At 36.9% G+C, this 17,566-nt stretch overlaps 1 protein-coding gene across 4 annotated transcripts in view; it reads right to left on the bottom strand.

Moving 5' to 3' along the window:
- Nucleotides 1–240: 240 nt before the first annotated feature.
- The window catches only part of LOC126335527 (lethal(2) giant larvae protein homolog 1), a 303,079-nt gene continuing 285,753 nt past the window's right edge, over nt 241–17,566 (bottom strand). For all 4 annotated transcript variants that reach the window (XM_049998889.1, XM_049998887.1, XM_049998890.1 and 1 more), the window contains one exon: nt 241–1,321. In XM_049998889.1, coding sequence (XP_049854846.1) covers nt 1,317–1,321 — 5 coding nt within the window. In that variant the 3' untranslated portion in view covers nt 241–1,316. The remainder of the gene's footprint in view (nt 1,322–17,566) is intronic.

The raw sequence follows: 17,566 nt of genomic DNA, 5'->3' as shown, positions 1-17,566 counted from the left end.
TCCATGCATTTTGTGATAATATCTTGTTGATTACAGAACAGAAGCTTGTATATCTATTGCTTTATTTTGTTTTGCCTGTGTTCGTCATGAAATAAAACTGCTATATCATATCTATAATGTAGCTCTGATATGTGTATATGATGACTAATATCTTTAAGAATGTGTCCCTTTGTTAACATTCTCCAAATTGAATTTAATTCTAACAGGAAATGTTGATAATTTAACTAGAAAAGAAAGAACTGAATTAAAAAATATTTTATTTCCACTCCATACATTCTGCATATTGGAAGTGATGTTTCAAAAGCCTTTGAATACTTTATTTACAGTCATGGCAGTTTTAACAAGTATTAAATGATGAAACATTTTACAAAAATTTATCTCATGCTATAAAAGACATTAGGCAACAAATTTGCTGCACAGCTGAAAGCTATGCAGTCACAGCATAAGCTGGTATGCAGGCAACAGTTTTATATTAAAATGTGTATTATGTAAGTCTTTCATTACAAGTCACAAATGTTTCAACAAAATGCCAAACACTCAATAATGGGTAATAAAATCTCTCTCTCTCTCTCTCTCTCTCTCTCTCTCTCTCTCTCTCTCTCTCTCTCTAACACACACACACACACACACACACACACACACACACAGATATATATATATATATATATATATATATATATATATATATATATATATATATATATTCACATTATTAAAAACCATCACCACTTCTGCAGTAACAACACCTGCTTTTCTCAGAAAAAATGAGATGTAACAGGCAGTATGGCATTCGTATTATTGTAAATGTTTAAATTAAGTCTCAGCTGCTAGCTACACACTTACATCCATTATAAAATGCAATAAAAGTATTCGCAGAAATAAAATTAGTCTATAAACAAAATTAAATGTTTTACCTATTAAAAATACTGATTCACATAAGTCACAACATGTTTTGCTGCCTACTTTTCATTTGCACATGGAGCATTGAAAAGCAATTTGCCTTTTATTTATTCACTACAAAGAGTTTTTCAGGCTTGAAAATAAAATTACATTAAGCTGCCATATTTTGTACAATGACACAAACATGAAGTCTTCCTGGAATGTCTAAAAGTGTGTTCCACAGAAAAACATTCAGTATTAGAAAAATGGTACCAGTCTCTATAGTGTTCATTAAGTCCACGTGCTATTTTCATGCAAAAATTAGAGACAGATGGCAAGATGAATTCCTGTATTTGTAGCAGCTGGAAGACACTTAAGACTGAACTGGAATTTCCACTTCTAAATCTTCCATTCTTGCTAATGGGGCTTTGCGTGATTTAATCTGCAAAGTAATTAGATCATTTTAAAAACAGTATTATATAACAGGGTATTTATCTAAGCAATCATGTGAAGACAGCTAACACCAGTCAATAAATGGAGAACAGTAATATGAAATTCATGGTAGTTTATTAAACCTGTAACTGGTACTGAATCTATTGCTTACACTAAATCCTGTTATACATACTTCACGAGAGCACAACTTGTCTCACACACCGCTCAATGAAGTCCAGTGTACACCACTTTTAAATATATTGCCATTAAAGGTGAACAGACTGAAATATAAATAATTTTTACAAATCCGAGTTTTGCATGAAACTCAATTACCATGTAAATGTTTACGACACATCCAGCCATAGCGCAATTCTTCCTCTGCATCTGCAGTGATTTGGAAATTCATGTCTTACAATGTTGCCGCATGAAGGTAAACTTTTTCTGAATAAAATATGATACAATCATTCACAAGGATATCAGTATCCTTACTAGAATAATTTAAGCCCATTGCAGTTAAAAGGAAAAGTTTGTAACATTACAAAATAAAATACATAATTAAATTTACACTTGGTCTCTGTCAGTCATGAGAACCTGTACATTAAAAATCAATTATCCAAGTTCTGAAAATATTAATACTCAGTAGTACTTTAAATAAAATACACATCTTAAAAGCAAGAAGGGTAACAAACCGAAGCTGCAGTAATAATTTCCAATTGATTCGATAGTACAGCCATTTCACAACAAATATGAATATCATAGTTTTTTAAAAAAATCTCATTAACATTATGGTCATTACACTTTGAAGTGTACAAGGAAGAGATAGGAAACAGACTATGGCCTATTAAAAGGAATCATCTAGGTTTTAGACTTGATCAATTTAGGAAAAAAATGAAAACCGCGTATCTTGAAACTTGATAGGCATTTGTACCTTGCTGAATTTATCCTTGAGTGGGCACACCATATTTCATAATATGAGCGGGTGTGTAGCTTACTTTGTACACATGTACCATGCTCCAAGTAAATATTTATGAGCAAAATCACAGTTTAATCTTAGTTTAGTGAAACAACAATAAAATAAACTTACATAATATGAGCTAAAGCACTATTTAATTAAACAATAATAAAATATCATTACTTCACTTTGCTGCCAAGGACAAGACGTTACCCTAAGTACTGGCCCATTCGAAGCATTAAAAAGCACATTATCATCAAATACAAGCCATCTGCTTGTTCAGTTACCAATTATCTCATAGGAAACAGCCTCATCATGGAACTGTACTGTTACCTTGTAAACTGAACCATTTTCTTGCACACATCGTAATTTTATTCTCACCTAATTTGTTGTTTATTTTATATTATTGCTTGCTGCTCACTTGGACATATGACAATAATGAAGCAATAATGAAGGAATAGGTAAGGGCTTACAATCACAAAACAAGAATGGAAAGACGCAAAACAATTTTATTTGTGGTTGGTGCACTTTATACCTAGGTGTGTCCACTCGAGGTTTAAGTTCACTGTGTTAATATTTATGCTACCTCACTGTTTAAAAAACAGCAGGTAATCTCATGCATGATCGGTTTCAATTAAAACATTTTGTTTAAATATGCGGTACTGGAATTTGCCTATTACAAGCTGACACTATTGATGAATTTTCTCACCAGTAAGAGACACCAATACTCCACTTCGGAAGTGTTTAAGTTGAAGCCATGTTAGGAGCACTTCAACCTGACAAAGCACCTCCAATAAAATGAAGTTTAGAATCTGCCATTTGGCAACACTGCAGTCACCGAAGACTGACAATCAACACAGCTGAACAAGGACAGGGAAGGAAATTGATGAAGGAACCATACTTGCATTTGCCTGTCACAGCTTTTTGCACACCAAGGTCAAGTGGTGGATTTACCTGAACATTTCTTATGATACCTTGCTTTCGTTTCTAACTGACAACTATGTTGTGGCACGTAAAAGGACAGAATATCGTACAACACACTCAGTGTAAAAATTTGTAATTGCTATATCAACTAATACATTTCTGTGGCTTATCATGTGAAATGACACCTAAGAAAAGAAAACAACAACAACCATCCACTGTCTTCATAGTTGGAAAAGGGTGTGCACAGACTTAAATATTTACAGGGGTCAAAGAGAACACAAGGAATTTTATGGCACAATTAAATCTGCCTGCTACATTGCTCTTAATATTGTAATGCTATGCTTAATACTGCTACATTGCTCTTAAGATCAGATGCAATTCTGCTTCTTAAATGGTAATTTCATTTGGAATTTTCATTTCATAGGCAAAATCATTGTGCGCAGTAGTCCGACAGATTGAGCCCAGCTATCTGTACTGCTATTTATTTGCAGAACGCATTAAATAAATTACAAAATTACTATTAAAAAAACAAAGTGCCACCTCATAGTGAGTGGGACCCATTTGTTGTGAGGACAATAGGAAAAAAGATGACAGAGGTGCCAAGGTATTAAAAATTGAACACTGATAAGCCCTATGTCATCATTAGTCCAGTGGTGACAGGCCTGGGTGAGAAGTAAAGAAATAAAAAGGAAGAGGAAGAGAAATGAGATGTGTATTTAAGAGCTAGAAGTAAGTGGATAGGGAGAGAAGAAAATACAAGAAGGGGTGGGGGGTGGAAAAAAGGAAAAATAAGTAATGAAATTTAAACAAATAAAAAAGGGTTTGTATGTGTTACTGTAGCTTAAGTCCACAAGGTTAGCAGGATGTATCAATATGTTGGGGAGCAAGTTTCCATATCCAGAGTTCGGGTAAATTACTACTGTGTGGGAGGATCTTAATGACCAGTGTTCCTGTAGTCATGCTGTCAAATATGCTCAGCAAGTGGATACTGGGTGTCTCCTAGGTGGACATTTCTTTTGAGCCCATTTGTATGTGCAACCAGTTTACTGCTTGTCATTCATATATATCAAAAAGCAGTGCTGTGTTAGATGGCAAACAACATGTGTGGCTTCATATTTTGTTCTGCTTAGATTTTGTAGGATTTGCAAGCTTCCAAGATATCGGGATGTGCGAGATATATTTGAGGGGAGAGATAAAGATTTAGTTTTTCGTGCCTCCTATTCTGCTTTTTTTAACTGCACAATTCATTCAAATTTTTCTCTTCCTCTTAATCCATCTTTAAGTCTTACTCTGTCCTATCACCTACATACTGAAATGCTTAACAGTGTCATATCTGACCTACTCTACCAGGTACTGCCCCTTCATCTTTGTCTCCCAACATTCTCACAGCAGCTGGATCCAACTCAATCTGGATTCCTAGTGATCTGTCGCTCAACCTTCGCAACCCAGTCCTTTTGGCACTTTAACCCATCTGATTCCTTTATACAGGGTGATTCAAAAAGAATACCACAACTTAGGAATTTAAAACTCTGCAACGACAAAAGGCAGAGCTAAGCACTATCTGTCGGCAAATTAAGGGAGCTATAAAGTTTCATTTAGTTGTACATTTGTTCGCTTGCGCTTGCTGACTAGGCGTCAGCATCAGTTGATGCTAAGATGGCGACCGCTCAACAGAAAGCTTTTTGTGTTATTGAGTACGGCAGAAGTGAATCAACGACAGTTGTTCAGCGCGCATTTCGAACGAAGTATGGTGTTAAACCTTCTGATAGGTGGTGTATTAAACATTGGTATAAACAGTTTACAGAGAACGTCAACTACCCGAGGCGATGGATCGGCCACCAGGCAGCCCGTGACAGAGCACTTCATCACTGGCCTCCAAGAAGCCCTGATCTTACCCCCTGCGATTTTTTCTTATGGAGGTATGTTAAGGATATGGTGTTTCGGCCACCTCTCCCAGCCACCATAGGGTGATTTGAAATGAGAAATAACAGCAGCTATCCAAACTATTACGCGTGATATGCTACAGAGAGTGTGGAACAAGTTGGAGTATCGGGTTGATATTGCTCGAGTGTCTGGAGGGGGCCCTATTGAACATCTCTGAACTTGTCTGACTGGAAAAAAAACCCTTTTTTAAATACTCTTTGTAATGATGTATAACAGAAGGTTATAGTATGTTTCTTTCATTAAATATACATTTTTAAAGTTGTGGTATTCTTTTTGAATCACCCTGTATTTGGTTAACCAAAGTGAAAAACAACTCCAGCCCTAGTAAAGCACTGCAATACATTGGCAGTGTGGACATAACTGCTCAAATACTATTCATGAAAGAAGGCTTCCATGGTGAGTGCGTGGCAACACAGTTATTGGCAGTCATCACTTAGATTTGCTAATGATGAACAGTGTCTATTATTTTCAAATATGCAGGCCTTACTGATATGTAATGTGTGTATCAATAATTGATTTAGGATCATAAAAAAGCTTCAAGATACTGAAGCACATATAATCTGTCTGTTTCTCATACCTGTAACTATAACACTTCAAAATATTTGGCACCTCGAGTGCTCCTGCTTTCAGATTTTTTAACACGTTGACTGCTGCACACACAGTGGCAGATGTTTCACTCCCAAGCCAGGCCAGGACACAGCATAAGGCTCTGCTGTGGGCCCCAGAGGCCTAATGGCACTCAACTTGTTAATGCTGCAATTCAGACCATTTAATACTGTAACAAGGACAATATTAAAGAGACTGAACCTGCACGGCTGTCTGATAGATTACAAATGGACAAATGTGTTTAAAACTAGCACAAATAGACAATGTAAAATCCAATGGTTGTGAGCCATTACTCTAATTTCAAAGTAATAAGTTACAACTGATGCTACTGTTGGAAGACTAGAAGAGGATCAACTGCTTCCAAAATTATCCATAATGTGGGCTTTTCTGCAGAATCCCAACCATTGATGTTATATTATTAATAGCAACAGCAAACAAAATCACACTTAACTTAATGCTGAGAGACAATAACCTGACAGGATTCTGCCAACTCGATATCTCAAAAACTGATGATGGGAGAAGGATCACTTAAAGGGAAGTATCCATGAAATACTCCTTCAAGCATCTGTTTGAGGATATTGTGAGTACAAAAATTGATGTTGGAAAAAGACTCACATAAAGGTGAAAGTAATTAACAAGTTTTCTATAGTTTGTTCAGCCAAAGAAGATCTATCGTACTTCAAATGGACTTTGCACAGCCACTTCATGCTTCTATCATGATCAGTCTCACAATGCAATTTTGTTAGTGTTTGTATAGCAGCACTTCAGCTTTGTTAGAGTTCTAGGTGACTAGCATACCTACCCACGGGTTGGAATGCAGCCCTATCTGCCATATCTGCCATATCTGCCATATCTGATGAAATGCGGAATCCAGATTACTTTTGGTTAATTTCCTATGTGTCGTAACACATAGTACTGAATTTTATTATGAATGACTGCATTGCCAGTTCTCTCAATCTACGCTGCATTCAGCTTCCATTAGGAGAAGAAAGAATTAATGCTTCATTATCAGTACTCAAGCTTCATGTATCTCAAAGTAACACTGAAAAGCTGGCTGATGGGTGACAGGGACAACAGTCCTTGTAAAATGCTGTGCCATTTTCAGGATGATGTTTCCAGGTCATCTTGACCAGAAATCTTTCTGCTGGCTTTCCGTGCTCCTGCTGTGCAAGCAGAATGAAAGGTGTAAGCTCACTGGATTACTGACTGAGTCCAAGATCTGTATTTCTGCAATTGTCTGCCTGACCTTGACCTTTGTGATCCAAGACACTTGTAGGTTTCCTGGATGTGGTCGGTCACTGAGGTATCTCAGATCACACACCTCACACTAGTTCTGGAGAATTACTTATTGTCTCAAACAAGCTGCCTCATGTGATCACTGAGAACTGCAAAAAGGACAAAAATAACATAATTTTACATCACAATGAGCTTCCAAAAAGTAAAACCTGTATGCTCGATGAGATACTGCTAAGACATCTGAGTTCAAGTTCCAGACTGATACACAGATTTCACTTGCCATGAATGTCAACGACATGTATAACTGAACAGTGAAATGAACGACAATTCTATATGCCACATTGGAGTTCAAAAACAATTAACTGACTGTGTGGTGTTTTGTTTGCTAGCTAACCAATCATCTCCTAAGGTTACTCCTAGTTTATTTGCTAGCTATTCATTGAGTGCAATCTAAAAAAGTGTATCCAGAAAGTAAATACGGAAATATACTGGTGGAAGTAAAGCTTGAGGACTGGGTGTGAGTCATGCTTGGGTAGCTCACATGTTAGCGCACTTGCCCGCAAAAGGCAAAGGTCCCGAGTTAGAGTCTCGGTCCGGCACACAGTTTTAACCTGCCAGGAAGTTTCATATTTCCTATTTCAGTTGGATAGTACATGATTATAACCATTTTCCTACATAGCCTTCCACACTGTTCAAGCATTTGCCATAATGTACGATCAATTTATGCATACAAACAGAAGAATGTCGCTACCTGTGACTAACCAACCTAACATTACCACTTTCATTTACTCCACTCCTTAAAATAATAAGCACAAGAAACTTATTCAGTTGAAGGAAGAAATGAAAATAACTTTGTGACATTCATGCAGTTAGTGGCAATATTTGTAAAATTATATTTACTTTAGAAATTTGCCTCGTATTAGGATGGGGGAGCAAACTAGGAAATGTATGGCAGAGGATAACCCAGCTGAAGTGGAGATGAGACACTTAGCAACTCAGCCCTAGGACCAAGTTCATCCATTTTAGAGCTCAGCATTACATGCCTAAAGTCTCTGATTATGATAAATGGTTTGGGAGTCACGTTATGCATCAATCAGCAGCCCACTGTTTAAAGCTTACAGCTGGAAAATGATTGTGCATTGGTTAAGAAGCCCAACAACATTTTTTTGCTTTTCTCATAAAGAATGCTTCATGAAAATCTGGGAGGAAACACACACACTTCATATTCCATGGTAGGTGCCATACACAACAATAAAACACTTCAATTTCTTGCCTAATCGGATAGTAGACTGAGTCTTAAAAGTCTGCTATTCATAGTGAATAATATAAGAAAACTTACTAAATGAAGTCCATTCAACCTAGTGAGAACAAGTGCAGAGTCTCAAGGGAAAAGCACCAGAGAAATCAAGACACAATCTGCTAAAATTATGTCATTGAATGGCTTACACCATAATGGAACCTACAAAATTTTTTTGTAATCTACCATACAATTAGCATATAAAAACTAAAGCTGTCCTCAACTGAAAAGGTGATTTGAACACCACATAGTTTCACCAAGCACTGCCTTCTTGCAACCTTTAAAGTGACTTATACAGCCAATTAGGTCCATATTACATTGAAAAAGACAATTTATAAAATTCCTTTTGACAATTTATAAAATCCCTTTTGTAAAATATTTGACAGTGTACTAGGGGTGATTTTATAAAAGTTTGCCAGTGAATACTCAGCATTTCTCACAATTACAACACTGTTGTTGTTTTTGGTGTTGTGGACTTCAGACCAAAACTAATTGAAGTTTACTTGGTGTGTCACTTCTGTCACAACCATGATCATGTCTTAGTAAAGAGGGAACGAAATGCTGCAACAATCAGATGCTAGAAGCGACTGCATGGTGGATGACATCAGGGAATGTGGTACTTGGCTGAGATAGTGAGAGTAATAATAGTTGATTAAAAAAAATTATGCATGGGTCCACAGCTGTTAAACATTTTCTGAAAGAAGTCATCTTTCTGCATTGCCTGTTTTTTTATTTGAAATAAACACTAAATTTTAGTTTACCCACAAGATGATTTTTACCAGAAAAGGCATTTATTAAATGGGTATCATGTTTGCAAATATAGGTGCTACTTTCATAAGCACAAACTTAAGGTACATTCTCAAACAATTTTTGTTTAACAGTGTACTTCCAGATATTCTGCCAAGTTTTTTATCTTTTTGAAAACAAGGCTTCTTCAGGTGCTGCAAGTTTTGGTGTTATGTGTATATGCTACCTGTGCTCCAACCATACTGTGAACTATTGTCTCAACTATTGTTTATAATAGAGTTCAATTCCCTGATGCCCACTATGCTCACAGACAAATATCTAGATGAGAATAGAGTTAAGATCTTTGCTAAGGGTCTGAACTTCACGAATACCCAAAATATGTTTAACTGGAGCATGTTGCAGCTTCTTTCCCACCGGAAGCAGCACAGGTGGTGTGTTGTGAAACCTGTAGAGTACTTACCAAAACAACAATGCTAAGATCAAACATCTCCAAGGAAGAACAAGTAGCACTTTGAAATCTGTGGAAGGACAAGGAAACAGTAGTTCTGCCAGGTGATATGGGCAATGCTGCAGTTAGTTAGTTAGTTATATTACTTGTTCCATGGATCATGAACACGATTCTTTCGTAATGATGTGGAACGTGTCAAAGTACAAAAGATTCATTTATCCCAAATAATCATTGTTAGTCTTATATGCGGTACAATTGTTAATGCTTACTGTATTTCTGTGGCCTATGTCTAGTAATTCGTCTATGGAGTAGAAGGAGTTGTCATTCAGGAATTCCCTTAACTTACTTTTGAATGCCGATTGGTTGTCTGTTAGACTTTTGATATTGTTTGGCAATTGACCAAAAATCTTTGTGGCAGTATAATTCACCCCCTTTTGTGCCAATGTCAAATTCAATGAACGGTAGTGAAGGTCACCCTGTCTCCTAGTATTGTAGCTGTGGACTGTGCTATTAATTCTGAAGTGGTCTGGGTTACTAACAACAAATTTCATTAGGCTGTATATATATTGTGAAGCTACTGGCAATATCCCTAATTCTTTAAATACTTGTTTACAAGATCATCTTGGATGAGCCACAGACATTATTCTGATAACACGTTTTTGTGCAATAAATACCTTCTTTCTTAGTGATGAATTGCCCCAAAAGATGACACTGTAAGAAAGCAACGAATGAAAATATGCATGGTAAGCTAACTTACTGATGTGCTTGTCTCCAAAATTTGCAATGACACTAATAGCATAGGTAGCTGAGCTCAATCGTTTCAGTAGATTGTCAATGTGTGTCTTCCAGTTTAAATTCTGATCAATACAGACACCCAGAAATTTTGAACAATCTGCTTTAGCTAAAGATTTTCCCCCACACTCTATATTTATTTCCGGTGTTATGCCTTTCCCTGTACTGAACTGTATGTACAGTGTTTTTTCAAAGTTCAATGAAAGTCCATTTGCGGAAAACCACCTAATAACTCTTTGAAAAACATTATTTGCATTTTCCTCAGCTGATTCTTGCTTTTTAGGCTTGACTATAATACTTGTGTCATCTGCAAAGAGAACCAAGTTTGCAACTTCATGAATAGTTAGTTAGTTAGTTAGTTATATTACTTGTTCCATGGATCATGAACACGATTCTTTCGTAATGATGTGGAACGTGTCAAAGTACAAAGGATTCATTTATCCCAAATAATCTTTGTTAGTCTTATATACGGTACAATTGTTAATACTTACTGTATTTCTTTAGCCTATGTCTAAAAATTCATCTATGGAGTAGAAGGCGTTGTCATTCAGGAATTCCCTCAACTTACTTTTGAATGCCGATTCGTTGCTCTCTTACGGAATATAATTAGGCAAGTCATTAACATATACTAAAAACAATAAAGGCCCCAAGACAGAACCCTGTGGTACCCCATTCTTGATACATCCCCAGTCTGAATAATCTGATGCCCTTTGTGTACTACGTGGGTTTACTGTTTCAACCTTCTGCATTCTACCAGTTAAATATGAAGTGAACCATCTGTGTACTGAACCATTCATTCCATAGTACTTCAGCTTATCTAAGAGGATTTCATGATCCACACAATCAAAAGCCTTAGAGAGATCACAGAAAATCACAATTGGTGATGTTCTACTATCCATGTGGGCAGTGCTACAGTCCATGTCACATGTGGATTACAATAAGATTTTCAATCGTTTGAATGACATTGCACACATACAGATAGATGTTGTTCCAACAAATAAAAACATGAGGGAGGTGATGACTCTTCTCACTGAGTTAGGTTTGCCATATTAACATCATTAAGAGTCTTGAAACAAAGGCAGCAGTGCTACCACAACTATATGGCCGTCCGAAGATACACATGGAAGGAATTCCTTTAAGAGCAATACTTACACACACTCAGCTAGAAAAACACCTGAAGTGCATTCTCAGCGAATGTGTGGGGAAGTGCAAACACCACGTTCACAACTCTGCTGACTTTGTACACCATCTCAGTCGATTATGTCCTATTTCCCTGTAGTCTCTCTCTTTATGAGATTTCCACTTTCTGATTCCTAGGAACTAATCACAGAAAAGTTTGAAGTTTGTTTCACAGAAGGTTCTAGGCATGTTCTGACATCAACTTATTTCCTGTTTGACAGAAAATATTTTGAACAAAATTGTGGTATGGCAACGGGCAGTCCATTGTCAGCTGTTGTGGTGAATCTATATGTGGAAAACTTTGAAGCGAAGGCACTAGAATCCACCGAAGTTGAAACCAATAAGTTTCTATCAGTATGTGGACATGGAGCAGAAAAGCTTCAAGAGTTCCTGGAACATTTCAGCTTCATCCAACTGGAATGACTCAATCATGAAAAGTTGCCAAGAAAAAAAGGAAAATCAAGTAAATATGAATATTAGCTGCAAGCTTTGTAACTTAAGTAGAAACATACAGTGCAAGCCATTTTTGTGAATACATTAAGAGATCACATGCATTGGCAAACTGCTGATTTTAAGCTCATTGATAGTGATTTGGAGGTAAAAAGTGACACAGTTATGTACCATATGTAAGCAAAAAGCCCCAAATGTCAAGCAAGGCAGAGTTCCACATCAAGGAGCCTCTAATGGCTAGCAGCCTACAGCAGATACTACGTAAGTGAGCATTATACTCAGTCAAGCTTTCACACTAAGGACAACTTGCAAAGCTTGCCTGTATGTACCGCTGGACTAGATTTATTAGTTTCCATTGTACACTTGTCTACAGGTGTACCTACATCTGTATGTCACTTTCACTGTGATGAGTACTTGAACCTAGAGCTTGATAAGAGCAATAGAATCAGGCACTTCCATGGTTTGTGGTCTGTAGTAGCATCTGTGATTGTGTATAACCAACTCTTTAAAAGTTACAGGTCAGGGTGGCCATTTGTTCTAATTGATTGGAGAAGTAGTAAGCTTTATATATGTTTTCATAAACTATTGTCTATGCTCTACTGCATGTTCATTGCAAACATGGAAGAAACAACAAAAAGCAGTCCAGTAAGCCAACACATAATCTTATTTCTCTATCACCACTCTATCTGCCTCCTTAGCTAACATTCAAGTCATTCAGAGCTGTCTCCAACTATGAAGACCTGAAAAATTTCAGCTTGACCCATCTCCGTTTCACTCCTGTACCCAAACGTTTGTGTACGAAGCAAATGGTGTCCTCAAATCATGCATCACCTCTGATATGAGCAAGATCTTCTAAGTATGTATGTAGCAACCCACATTGGATTACAATACATCATAATGTAAAATTCGTGATGGAACTAAGAAACCACCATCCATCACAAAGAAATTTAGTGTTAAATACTCTGGTAAATAGAGCACTAACATTTTCAGATAAGGGGAAACAACTGTGAATAGTGCTCTGAAAGATGGGTACTCAGATCAATCAAACTGAATGAATGATGCAGTAAAAATCAAATCAAGAATGCCTAGAAAGACATTAAGACAAACTGAGGAGGAGACACCAAAAATCACTTATCTGTCTTAGACTGGCCCACTATTTGGAAAGATCAGTAGACTCCTATGGAAGCATGGTATCCAGTGTACTTTGCAGCCTTCAACTAAGATAAAAAGTATTCTTTGTAATGCTGAAGACGATACCGGCCTCTCAAAGCTGAGTATGTATCACATTGCATACAAATGTGGAATGTCTTGGACTATCAGAACAGTCTGGGCCAAATTTAAGGTGCATCAGTGACATATCCAACTAAAATCACTATGCAAATAAGCTTTTTACCAAGCACCGCCTTTAATACAATCATGAGGTGAAATATGATGAGACCAGTATTGTGGTGCAGACTGCAAGTTTCTGGGACAGCAACCCTACTTAGAAAATGCTGAGAGGATGTGTGTTTCATGGAACATCAGTGTGAGCTCTTAAAATCAAAAGAGCATCAAATGGCATAGTGAATGTTGGGAACTGATCGACTATAAATAGTGACTTGAGACCAACAATACTTCAATCTGGTTGGAGTCCAGGCAGTGAGTACACATAACAGCAAAACTTGCAGCACCTGAAGATGATGGCTGGGTCTCTCGTTGAAATATTTTGGATAAAATTGAAACTACTCGACAGAAAAACTGAAAGCTACAATAATTTTTATAATGCTTGGTGTCCCGACATTGTTGCTCGCAAATCAAATCTGGTGAACACTGTGAGCTACTCTTCTTGTTATAATCAATTTCACCCACAATTATTTTTCATTTCTCTTCCATTTCAAGCAAATATACTAACCACCAATATTACATGTCATTGCACTGAAGAGCAACTTTTTAGCACCCATTCTCAAACAACTATGATGAAAAATTTTATAATAGTGGCATGACTCTAGGGAGGTACTTTACTAAAACTAGTTTCATGAAATCCCTCACAGAGGAAAAGGGGATCTACAGTTTAGCATGCATTCTAGAGGATGGGGTAACTTCGCATTTATCACCTATACATCATTGTCATATGAGAAAGAAACAGTATGTGACAGGAAAAGTTCTAACACTATTTGAGCATTGTACCCTGAACATATGTAATTTAAGTCTGACATTTATCCAGTTACTCACCATACAACTACTTTTAGAGCATGTTGACAGGTTACAAGATAAAAATCACAAGGCTAGGAATGTTGGAAGGATTTCCCAGAAAACTAAAACTACAATATTTTAATGAGTTTAATAATCATTATTTGTGTTACTGAAAAATTATGAATATTAACTTACATGTATTTTCATTTAAGAATTGCTTCCATAAACTAATCACAATACTGTTCTAATCACTGTTTATTTCTTTTGACATAAGTTGTAAGCACAACAATCAAGTGAGTATAAGGTGAACCGCAGGATAACTCAAGTGACACACTCAGTTTTATTCAGTGAAACACATCACATTTGCTTCTGAATAGGCACCTAAACTGTACTTAACAAGTCGCTTTTTGGTTGTGAGCATAAGTACTTTTGGGTCATTTTCCCCTTTCATTCTTGAATGGTGCATGGGAAGTATTGGTGCAGTACGCCTGCAGATGAGTGTGATATATGTAGGAGAAAGTAAAATTTTTCTTGGAATACATGTCCCCATGATTTTAACAGTAAACATCTAACCGACGCACAAAACCCTTCTCATTGGATTTGTCCTTGAAAATGGGTAAGTTTATCTGTGATGCTCGCACACTTACTAAATAAAACCATGATGAAACATGCTGTTCTTTGTACAATATACTCTCTCTCTCCCATTTATACTGCAAGCGAATTCTTTACAGACGAATGGAAAAAATGATAGAAGCCAACCTGGGAAGATCAGTTTGGATTCTGTAGAAATGTTGGAACATGTGAGCCAATACTGACCTTATGACTTATCTTAGAAGAAAGATTAAGGAAAGGCAAGTTAAACCTACGTTTCTAGCATTTGTAGACTTAGAGAAAGCTTTTGATAATGTTGATTGGAATACTCCCTTTCAAATTCTGAAGGTGGCAGGGGTAAAATACAGGAAGCGAAAGGCTATTTACAATTTGTACAGAAAGCAGATGGCAGTTATAAGAGTTGAGGGGTATGAAATGGAAGCAGTGGTTGGGAAGGGAGCGAGACAGAGTTGTAGCCTATCCCCAATGTTATTCGATCTGTATATTGAGCAAGCAATAAAGGAAACAAAAGAGAAGTTCGGAGTAGGTATTAAAATCCATGGAGAAGAAATAAAATCTTTGAGGTTCGCCGATGACATTGTAATTCTGTCAGAGACAGCAAAGGACTTGGAAGAGCAGTTGAATGGAATGGACAGTGTCTTGAAAGGAGGGTAAAAGATGAACATCCACAAAAGCAAAACTATGCTAATGGAATGTAGTCTAATTAAGACGGGTGATGCTGAGGGAATTAGATTAGGAACTGAGACACTTGAAGTAGTTTTGCTATTTGGGGAGCAAGATAACTGATGACTGTCGAAGTAGAGAAGATATAAAATCTAGACTGGCAATGGCGAGGAAAGCATTTCTGAAGAAGAAAATTTGTTAACATCGAGTATAGATCTAAGTGTCAGGAAGTCGTTTTTGAAAGTATTTGTAAGGAGTGTAGCCATGTATGGAAGTGAAACATGGACAATAAATAGTTTAGACAAAAAGAGAATAGAAGCTTTTGAAATGTGGTGCTACAGAAGAGTGCTGACGATTAGATGGGTAGATCACATAACTAATGAGGAGGTATTGAATAGGATTGGGGAGAAGAGGAGCTTGTGGCACAACTTGACTAGAAGAAGGGATCGGTTGGTAGGACATGTTCTGAGACATTGAGGGATCACCAAGTTAGTATTGGAGGGCAGCGTGGAGGGTAAAAATCATAGAGGGAGACCAAGAGATGAATACACAAAGATGATTCAGAAGGATGTAGGTTGCAGTAGGTACTGGGAGATAAAAAACTTGCACAGAATAGAGTAGCATGGAGAGCTGCATCAAACCAGTCTCAGGACTGAAGACCACCACCACAACAACAACAACAACAACAACAACAACAACAACAACAACTTCCATTTATACAATTTGTTAAGGGCCAATTGTGACAAGCAGTACTCAAGAATCAGTTGAATGAATTGTCTGTGTGCTGTCTCTGTCAAAGGTGAACTTCATTAATTACTCTGTCAATACATTTCATTCTGGTACATGCCTTTTTCTACAACTAGTTTTAAGGGATTATTCCATTTAAATAACTCCAGACATATACTCCTATACATTTTACAGTTGTGGCACTGTCAGTGATCGTCCAAACATTGTGTAGTTGAAATATTGTCAGTATTACTACCTATTTATGCACAATATGTTTTGTTGACAGAGAGAAATTTCAGTCCTGGGCAAAACGTTGATCCTACACAGGGATCTGCACTTCATTAAAATTTTGTAGTGTTGTCACTTCATTAAAGTAGCTTACCTACTCGCAAAATATCTGATGTTATTCATCTGATCATTTATATGTGTATTGTAATGGTCACACAACACTCCTGTTGGGTACACCTGATTCTACTTTCGCAAAAATGATTTTCTTAATTAAGTCATCTTTAAGTATGATTTTCTGAGTTCCATCTGCTAAGAAGCCCACAGTCAAATCACATAGTTTGACATTCTGAAAGATCATTTTGTTTGCTTGGCAACAGTGTGGTGCTGTACTGATTGCTTTCTGGTCACATGTTGATCACTACAGAGGAACTTTTTCAGTAAAAATAAAGAAAAAGAAACATAAAATGTGTTCCATAATTCTAGAACAGGCTAAAATCAGCAAGAGGCCTCTAGTTAGGCACTTCTGATGACTGTTCTTGAATTTGAGAATGACATGCACCTTTTTCGAATCACTTGGAATGCTTCGTTGTTCCATTAACCTAGGGTGATATACTGCTGCTATAAGAGAAGTAAATTCTTTCACATAATTATATAGAATAACACATGTATTCCACCATGTTACATTGCTTTTACAATGTGACTTATTTTTAGTTTTCTATTCCTCAATCACTTATCAGTATCTATAATTTCTTTAGTCAAGGCACGATTTGAAGGAGGACCCATTTGTACCCTCTTCCTTGCACAATTTAATCCATGTCTGTGTTTCTTTCTATTTTGTTGCAGTTAGATTAGTCAGGAAACTGTGTGGGTGCCTTTGGTCCATATATAAACCTTACATGTGACCAAAACTTCTTAGAATTCTTGCCAGGTCGGTATGTAATGTACACAACCCGACAGGAATTTTAGAATTGTAGGATGTGAGGTCCACCAGTTAATGCAAAACACAGTTTTTTTCCCAATTACCCAAACATGTTCCAGCACCACTGTGCCATCATCAGTGTGTTTCTGTTTTATTTAATCTTTACACTTGGTCTGCATAATTTTCACAACCACTTGTGTATTATTTATTACAGGTACCTTGTTATGTTTTTGCGTTGCAAGCTGTATTATTCTCAGCATCATGGTGAGGTGCCGATGCACACATGGTCTGGTACACACAACAACCCCAATTACACTGTGTTTTGGTGAAGTGCGAAGTGCTTTTATGACCTTATTAGTG

This window comes from Schistocerca gregaria, chromosome 2, assembly GCF_023897955.1.
Source record: "Schistocerca gregaria isolate iqSchGreg1 chromosome 2, iqSchGreg1.2, whole genome shotgun sequence".
NCBI classification, from domain to species: domain Eukaryota; kingdom Metazoa; phylum Arthropoda; class Insecta; order Orthoptera; family Acrididae; genus Schistocerca; species Schistocerca gregaria.
This window is presented reverse-complemented; position numbering and strand designations above follow the sequence as displayed.